At 25.5% G+C, this 9,495-nt stretch overlaps 2 protein-coding genes and 1 long non-coding RNA gene across 6 annotated transcripts; 2 read left to right on the plus strand and 1 right to left on the minus strand.

Moving 5' to 3' along the window:
• Positions 1–268: 268 nt before the first annotated feature.
• On the plus strand, positions 269–5,677 carry LOC122636148 (coronin-2B-like). 3 transcript variants are annotated; one of them, XM_043827102.1, is made up of 10 exons: positions 276–538; positions 1,295–1,518; positions 2,819–3,016; positions 3,105–3,221; positions 3,312–3,626; positions 3,948–4,172; positions 4,353–4,562; positions 4,711–4,828; positions 4,919–5,145; positions 5,241–5,677. In XM_043827102.1, the coding sequence occupies exons 2-10, from the start codon at positions 1,510–1,512 to the stop codon at positions 5,430–5,432; spliced, it is 1,611 nt and encodes a 536-aa protein (XP_043683037.1). In that variant the 5' UTR covers positions 276–538; positions 1,295–1,509; the 3' UTR covers positions 5,433–5,677. The 3 variants fall into 3 exon arrangements, with proteins under 3 accessions (XP_043683036.1, XP_043683037.1, XP_043683038.1); XM_043827103.1 differs by having other exon boundaries at positions 1,411–1,518; XM_043827101.1 differs by lacking the exon at positions 1,295–1,518 and having other exon boundaries at positions 269–538.
• A 170-nt stretch (positions 5,678–5,847) lies between these two features.
• LOC122636154 (U-scoloptoxin(05)-Sm1a) lies at positions 5,848–9,108 on the minus strand. Of its 2 annotated transcripts, XM_043827112.1 has the most exons (4): positions 8,941–9,108; positions 7,621–7,776; positions 7,153–7,293; positions 5,848–6,493 (listed from the first exon to the last, which is right to left on the minus strand). In XM_043827112.1, the coding sequence occupies exons 1-4, from the start codon at positions 9,005–9,007 to the stop codon at positions 6,291–6,293; spliced, it is 567 nt and encodes a 188-aa protein (XP_043683047.1). In that variant the 5' UTR covers positions 9,008–9,108; the 3' UTR covers positions 5,848–6,290. The 2 variants fall into 2 exon arrangements, with proteins under 2 accessions (XP_043683047.1, XP_043683048.1); XM_043827113.1 differs by lacking the exon at positions 7,153–7,293 and having other exon boundaries at positions 8,941–9,102.
• LOC122636158 lies at positions 9,059–9,403 on the plus strand. Its single transcript, XR_006328878.1, has 2 exons — positions 9,059–9,195; positions 9,289–9,403. It is a non-coding gene; the product is annotated as an uncharacterized LOC122636158 (long non-coding RNA).
• The last annotated feature ends 92 nt before the right edge of the window (positions 9,404–9,495 follow it).

A 9,495-nucleotide genomic window follows, 5' to 3' on the forward strand; every position in this document is an offset into this window, starting at 1 on the left:
ATATATCTATGCGTAATATATGGATGTATGTAAAATGTATTAATATTTCTAATGTTTGAAATGTAAAAAGTTTCAATTATTTATTTCAACTATTTAAATTCGTTCTTTTTTTATATTATTGAATATAATCTATTAAAAAAAAATTGATTTGGATTATTTTTCTCCATCAAAAGTTTATTGAGACAAATTATTTTCTTTTCCCCGTCAAAATTTAGTCAGCTTTATACAGTTTATAGAGTTTCATATTCCTATTCTTGAACTCTTTACTTTTGGTGTCGTACCATGTCATCTAGTGTCGTTAAACGTCATTAGATGTTTGTTTCACGATGAATAGCATTTTTAGTTAATTAACACGTGAATAGAAAAGCTACAGAATTTTAAAGCGTAAATTGTGCTAAATTTTGCAGCGTTCAATATCACCGATTGGGAAATGAGACGATCCAACGAGATTTTGAATGAAAAATTGAATTTAGAAGACACGGATAGTGCATTAAACAACATGGTAGACGTTAGAGCCTGTTATAAGCCAAACGGAAAAGTAAGAATAAATGTTTATTATTTTACATCCAAAAATATGGCATTGATTTTAATCACAAATTCGGCGCATTAAAGTAGACAAACAATAGACATTTAAATATATGTCTAAGAAAGATAAAAATTTCTTGTTAAATGAACAATGGAATTAAATGAATTACAGAATATATAGTTACCATAAAAATAATAATTATAATAATATTCTAGTTTTATTGAATATTTGATTAATTTTGAGATATACAATGCCATGACATTTTTAAAATATTTATATACCTATACTTACTTTGCATTTTTATATGCTTGTCAGCATTGCTCGTTTTTCATTTAATGGATGTTAGATTAAATAAATATTGTATATATGTGCTCAGTTTGTGCATGCATGTGTGTTTTCATTATATATTATATGAATACATTATATATCAAATTAGAATACATTTATCTATTCATATCATTTATGCATGTTATATATTTAAAATTGCATGTTAAACATTTATAATAATGCATTACTTATAATTTAAAAAAATGACAGACTTGTTGGGAACAGAATGAAAGTGTTAAATTTAGTAACAATTATACATATGTGTAAATCATATTGAAAATATAGAAGTATATATATATGTATATTTATCTATTCATAAAGAAAGAAACTATTAATCATTATAAATAAAGATTATACATTTATAATCTTTGGAAAGTTTTAATTTATCATTAGATGGACAGTGTTTTTATTATTTTTTCTTTTATTTTATTGTTTCTTTAGTAAATTACGCATGATCTCACCATGGTAGCGGCACGATATTGCTAGGAGGCCATTTGAGTATGTGATCCCATTTATCATTTTTCTATACATGGGTCCATATTTGTTGATTTCTACAGTCTGCTTTATGCGAAGGGCAATTGTTGGAGATCACAGATGTATATGTCCAATGGCTATTATTTTGGAAATATATTGACTGTCATCAATTATGATCAACAATGAGTGAGGTAAGTGCTTTATGATCTCTCGTGCTCCCTCTCTTATTCTCTTCTTTTTTCTCCTTCATTTCTGTTCATTAATAATTTAACTTTTATCAAAGAGATTTTTAATTAAAATATGAAATAAAAAATGGTTTTACCATTTATACATATTATTTTTTTCTTTGCATCATTTGTTTAATTTTATCTTGTGTGTGATAACTAAATTCTTTGAACTTATAAAGTTATCTTTTAAATCTACTTTTATAACATATGTTATTGTAATGTATCAATATCAATACTTAGATATTGTAATTTATTAATAATCTGAAACTTTTTATCTAATTACCTTTTATTATATGTATAATAAATTTTATAATACAAAATATAAAATATTTTAATAAATAATTTGCTTTATTTATGTTCATAATTCTATATATTTTTTTTATATAATGCAGTATATAGTAATATGATATATATGATAATGATATATTATAATAAAATTTCTATTTTAAAAAAAGTTTTTATTTTGTTAAAACATTTTGTATTACAAAAGAGACAGAGAGAGGAAATATAGAGAGATAATACAGGTACTCATAATAAACATATTTTATTAAAGCAAATAATTCATTCAGAAAATCTATGAAATGATTTTCTGTTCAACTATAAAATTTTTGTCTTCCATATTTTTTTTCATCGATCGATAAACAATTACTTGGAATATTTTTATTTGATTAGATAATATTTTTTATTATCTAATGAAAGTAAAGAAATTTCTATCATAGAAAATATTGTAATAATATCTTGTAAATAGTAGTAATATATTTAAAAATATTAAATATTTAAAAAAAAAATATTTAATAATTTTAAAAATATAAAAAATTTTTTAAATTATTAAATATTTTTTTTTAAATTATTAAATATTATATATACATTCTTTTGCTGTATTTGTGACAATAGAAAATTATATTTTTCTTTTGCTTTTATAAAAATATTTCGTATATAGTACATATCAATAAATTATTTCATTATTTATAATGCTGCATTGATGTTTTGTAACACCACAAGTATTGATAAAAATGTTCAATTATATATTTATATATTTATATATATTTTTCATTATCATTGTGACGTTAAATGCTGATGAAGTATTCTAAAATTGCATGTGGCTGTATGTTATTCAATGTAATAATTATGCATAATATAATTTTATTGCACTTAAAATTTTGTAATTAATTTTATTGCAATTAAAATAATTCGTTAATTGTTTATTTTAATAATTTTTATTTGGACAATAATATATTTTGCTCATCTATTATTATTATTGTAGTCATGGTTTCGAGGTGTTCGGAGCAGCAAATTCCGTCACGTTTATGGTATACCAGCTAAGAGGGAAAAATGTTATGACAATATCAAGATTACAAAGAATGCTCATGACTCACAGTTTTGTGCTGTCAATCCTAAATTTCTAGCTATTGTTACAGAAGTAGCTGGAGGGGGCGCATTTCTGGTATTACCTCTCGACAGAGTAAGTTATATAATAAAGAAAGATATGATTTATTTATTATGAATATTTTAAAGATATTGAGTAAAAAATTATCATTATATTATTTCAGACTGGACGTTTAGATTTTAATGCTAGTAGAGTTACTGGACATACAGGACCTGTTTTGGATATTAAGTGGAATCCATTCAATGATAATATTATCGCATCCTGTTCAGACGATTGCACAGTATGATGCAATAATTTAATATTTACTATTATAATTTAATTTAAACTTAATTTATATTGAAAATTTTAATGTTTGGAATAATAATTACAGATAAAGTTATGGCATATACCAGATGGGGGGCTATCTAGAAACTTATCAGAATGGCTTATTGAACTACAAGGTCATAAACGTCGAGTATCATACATAGATTGGCATCCTGTAGCTGAAAATATCCTTTTCAGCATAGGGTTTGATCATCTTGTTATTGTTTGGGATGTCGGCAGGGGAGAAGCAGTGAATATTATTGACAGACATCCTGATGTGATATATAGTTTATCTTTAAATCGAGATGGAAGTTTATTAGCAACAACATGTAAAGATAAAAAATTACGTGTCTTTGAACCTAGATCAGGCATTATAGTTTCAGTAAGTTTATAAAAATGATGAATATTCATTTATACTCTTTACTTCGTTACATTGTTTAATACAATTGTTATTTCATTTTTTTTTACAAATAATTATCTTATTTATTACTGTGTAGCTGTTTATTATGATATCAAATTTGTTTTTATCATTATAAGAGTTAAAATGTAGAATACTCATTTATTTTTAAATTATATTTCCAATATATTTTAGCTGATTTTTTTTAATATATCTTTTTTGCCAAATGTAAACAATGAGATAAGCAATTTCTTCTTTTCTCAAATTTTTCATATTTCGTATATTGTAAATTCGTGTTTAATTCAGGAAGGAGTTTGTCATGCTGGAACCAAAGCAAGTAAAGTGGTATTTCTTGGTGGATCTGGACGTTTATTAACTACCGGATTCAGTAGACATTCAGATAGACAATACGCAATTTGGTGTCAACATGATTTAACAGCTCCTCTTACTCGTGAAACTATAGACTCATCGAGCGGTGTTATTTTTCCGTATTTCGACAATGATACAAATATGGTGTATTTAGCAGGAAAGGTAATAAACGTATTAAGATAGATACATCCAAGAAGATAATATTGTTTTAATATTAATAAATATACAGATTGGAATAAAGAAAAGTTTCTTTTTACTTATTTTCAGGTATGACTTTCACTGTAGTAATTATTACTATAGTGAATATTTTGAAATAAAAAATTTGACATTTGTTTTCTGTAGGGTGATGGTAACATTCGGTATTATGAGGTAGTTAATGAAGTTCCATGGATGCATTATCTCAGTCAATTCATTTCTGGTAATCCACAAAGAGGGTTGGGTGTAATGCCAAAAAGAGGCATAAATACAAGTATTTGTGAGGTCTTCAGATTTTATAAATTACATGCAACTCGAGGCATGTGTGAACCAATTTCCATGATTGTACCTCGAAAGGTAACAAGAAAAGTAAACTCAATGACATATTATGTTGTATTTTCTTGATATCGTTTATCAATGTAACCTATACCTACAAGTAACACACTTAACAACAATATTAAATATATCAATTTACATGTTTTAGTAAAAATGTTCTATTTTCTAGAGCGATCAATTCCAGGAAGACTTATATCCTGACACTATAGGTACCTGTCCTGCACTTTCAGCAAGAGATTGGATCAGTGGCATGAATAATCCACCAATATTAATATCACTTAAAACAGGTATAAAATCATTTTAATGTAAATTTAAATGGATGTCTAATAATCATAAATATTATAATCATTATTCTTTTTCCATTGTTACTCCCATAGGTGGTAGTATTTCAACGCACAAGCCACGCGTATATAAACAACCGTTATTACCTCCAGCAACAGATTTAAATAATAAAAAAAAATTTGCATTTTTGTCTACTGAAACTGTTCCTGATTACAGACCAGTAGAGTTACACAATATAACGGAAAAAAGTCAAAAAACATCCAGCAATCAGAGCACTAAATTTCAACAGTTACAACAGAAATTTGCCAATGTAAATTTACAAGTAAGAAAACGATCAAGAATTTATTTTTTTACTACTTTACAGGGCCCACATTTAGTATAGTCAATTACAAGCAGAATACAAGCTATTTTTTACAGAATAATATAATAACAACATCATTAAGCAACAATAAAGTTATCGAAACCATTGACGTCCCTAACAACGAGGCAGAACTTAGATTGGCATATGTACGTCAAGCAGATGAATTGCGATTGATGCGTCGTCAGCTTGCTAACAGTCAACTTCGTATAAAGGAATTAGAAGAACAAGTGCGGAGATTACAACATTAGTAACGCTTGGTAATGCCTTTTAATCGAAAAACTTCGTCAGTATCCTTTATATAGACTTTTTATACATTTCATGCAAATTGTGAAACCAAATAGTCTGCTATATTCGTGCTTTAAGAACAAAATAATCTTAAATGTTTATGACAGTGAGATGAAATTGCATGCATAAGTTCTTTTTATTTACAAATTTGTATTGCATATATAAAATATGTGGATATCAAGTACATTATTATAAAGATTTATGCAAATTGCGTATAAAATTAATGAATTTTCAACATTTTTTTTTTAACATTTTTCCAATTCGCACATAAAGTTATATCAAGTTTCAAATGTACAAATATAAAATTAGAAGTTCAAAATAGTAATATATATATATATATATATATATATATATATATATATACATATTAAAAAAAATTAAAAAACAATATAGTATTCATATAATCTTGCTACTTTTTTACTTGTGCATTATATAAGACAGATAAATAACATAAAGAGAGTAAATATAAATACACATATACATGTCACGTATGCTCTACAATAAAATGTTCTTAATACTTGTTGTATTACTCGTTATAATAAAATAATATGCCAAAGAAGTTTAAGATTATACCTTTATTAAAAATAAAGTATCAAAATGCATATATTATTTAATTAAAGTTTGTTGATAAATAAATATCATCAGAGAAACTTTACTTTAGACAACAATTGCCATGCATGGAATATTGGTAATACGACCAGAATATTTATATATGTAAACTATACTTTACTCATTTTTTAAATAGTAAAATATGAATGATATATTATCATAAAATTTGATGATATATGAATATGATTGTTTTTGTTAACAATGCTGAGTCCCTATCTATAAAATAGGGTGAGTAAAAGAAATGATATAATGGAAACACTGACTGTAGGCCTTAAAGAAGATATAGAATTGCATCCATCGCTGTTACAAGTGTAGATGCACGTTCGATACGTTAGTTTATCTCCAGGTTGTAGCACATAGTTGCAATAATTTCCCAAGTGCGAAGTTGAACAAAATCTTTTTGTACCGACTCCACCTATTAGAATATACATGAATACATATATATATATATATATACATAGTTACATTTTTTTAAATATAATTGCTTCTTATATTAAATTTTACAAAGTAGTGATTGAATCACAATTAAGTGAAAATATAATACAAGGATGAAGATCTATCTTATATATACACAAATTATAAGTTAATGTTACTTCTATATATACATTAAAATTTTTTCTGATCATACGTTCATGCATATAAATAAAATAATATATTTTAAACATATATAAAACGAAGAGTTAATTGTGAAAAGGAAGCAATAGAAGTAGAGTGTTAACAACAAATATATTCAAATAAAACAAGTATTCAAGCGTTAGTAAAAAGAAAAAAAGAGTATGAGATAACAGCTTTAAACAATAACAAGATTTCGTAATATGAGTAGATCATTAAAATTTAGTATAATTATTTTATGCTTGGCATTATTTCTTTTTATATTGTTCATTTTTTAATTTAATGATATATATATTTATATATATAATATATATATATATATATAATTCAATTCTTTAATAAAATAGAAATTACTGCTCATCAGAAATATCGATGTACATATTAGGTTTAATTTAGAAATTAAAAAACGATCATGCATATACAACATCGAATAATTTCACCGAATAAATCACGAGTAAAAACCTCCGTATCGTCCGATGGTCTTGACGCAATAATGCGCTTTGTAAATGTAGCTGCAGTTTATTGGTTGTAGAGAATCTTTAATTAATTCACCATCTGAGCATTGCCATTCATCCGCGGATGTACATTGGTAACATTCCAGGGCTATAATTTAATCGATTAAAATTATTTTCATTGATCATCATTGTTGTTGACACTGTATGATAATGAACAACAATAAAAAATATTATCATATTTCAGTTTCCTAGATATGTCGAATTCCTAAATTAGCAATTATTTATTTATCATTTATTTAGTGTAGACATAAAATAATTAAAATAATACTTTGTTACGAAAAATGATTACATGGTTAGTTATTAATATTAAAATACCCCTTCCTTTTGCGTTCCACCAGTGCATGTTATTTGATATTAATTACCCATCAGGCACCAACATTTAAAAATTTTAAACATTTTTCGTCACTTGTTTTACCCTCAAATCTCCCAACATGTTTCACGCAATACTGTGCTCCGAAAATGGCATCACAAGACTCTGGCTCTATGTCAATGTCATTCGTGAGGAACTCGTTGCATTGGAAAGGATGTGTGTTGTTCGTGCTGGTGCATTGGTAACATCGAATACTGTGGACTAAATAATATAAATAATAAATAAACGACAGTTTGATATAATATAAACATATAGAATTTCTGTTTTATTCTTTTTTTCATTATTTGTTGATTTAAACATAATCTGATAAAAGATCAAAAATATGTATATCGAATTTTCACATTTCAAGGAGTTACATTTAACTTGAAAAAATATCAAATGGTATTAATGAAGTAATACTTCTTAAGGAAGTATGCTGCAATAAACATTGGAGAAGATTTGAATTTTCGTAATAAAAGACTAGAACAATAAATATTAAATAATTCGAACTTTTACATATCTAAAAATATCATTCTTAATATTAGCAGGAATCGAATGTGTCGTTTCGAAGGCGATAATTATAGTATATCGTCTTTTGTTTTCATCTCGAAATTTCGATCGTAAAGAACATGTAGAATTTACTTCGTACTATATATTTAAACGTATAGATAAATCAATATTATTTACGTTATTCTCAAATTCTATAACTTATTTAACTACATATAAACACAAGCTTATATGTACAAAATACATACATATTTGATTACATTATTGTTATTTGCATTATGTGTGTGTGTGTCTGTATAATTAGATAATAACTAAAAAGTGAGATCATGCTCATATACATGCACTCATGGTACGTATACATATACGAGTATACTACATTCATATTTGATAAAGATCAATTTGTTTATAAGGATTTCTTCGCGAATCGTTTCAAATGATTATAAGATGAACATGATACATATAAATTACATTTACGAAAAAGATAAATAAATTAATTGATCAATATTATTTTAAGTTAGATTTTAGTCTTAACATAAGCTAATAATCTTTATACATATGATAAAATCTTTGCCTTTACATACATAAAATTATTTCATACTATAACTGTACTCTTATATTATTATGTTAATAATCGTCTAATTGGCAACAAAATATATCAAACTTTTATCAAAAAATATTAACTTTAATGCATAATTGTACTTATTAAAATTTTCTTAGTATAGAATTGTTTGAATTTAAAATAATTCCGATTGGTGGAATTCTTTGAGAACTACCAACCACGTAAATCGATGAAGAAATTTGTTAGTTATGCCTCGCCCAGGTATTGTCTGATCTTGATAAATTAAAGAATACACATATACATTGTGCTGTGGAACTTACCTGTTCCAATGTAGATTAAAAAAATCACGAGTATCGTAAGTATCTTCCTAATATCTTTAATAGCCATTTCAATACGATTTTATTTTATACTTTATACGATCGAAAAAGATACAGACTGCCTACGAGTATTACTAACTACAATGATGCACGAATCATTTTATTGGATTATTATCCGAGTAAATCCGAATTTAACCGAATGTTACCGATCTGATTTGATGACGTATATCTACTCGTTAAATACAAAACGAATTTTCGGTATATAATAGGATTTTTTTATTTTATCATAATTTTACATATTTCTCTAATATGACGTGTATATTACCCGCATAATTTCTATTATTACATAAGTTTCAGATCATAGAAAAGCGTCTTCATAAGTCCAGAGAAGGTAAATTAAAAAGGAATGAAGGTTTAGGATTATTACAAATAACTGTAATTCTAAATTAAAATTATATGATCATTTTAGATTTATATTCTTTTCCCCCAATACTTGTTGAATATTTATTTATGTTGTTATTATAAATTTGTTTCTCCATTCTATCTCATTAAAATTTA

Source organism: Vespula pensylvanica, chromosome 20 (assembly GCF_014466175.1).
Source record: "Vespula pensylvanica isolate Volc-1 chromosome 20, ASM1446617v1, whole genome shotgun sequence".
In the NCBI taxonomy this organism is placed as follows: domain Eukaryota; kingdom Metazoa; phylum Arthropoda; class Insecta; order Hymenoptera; family Vespidae; genus Vespula; species Vespula pensylvanica.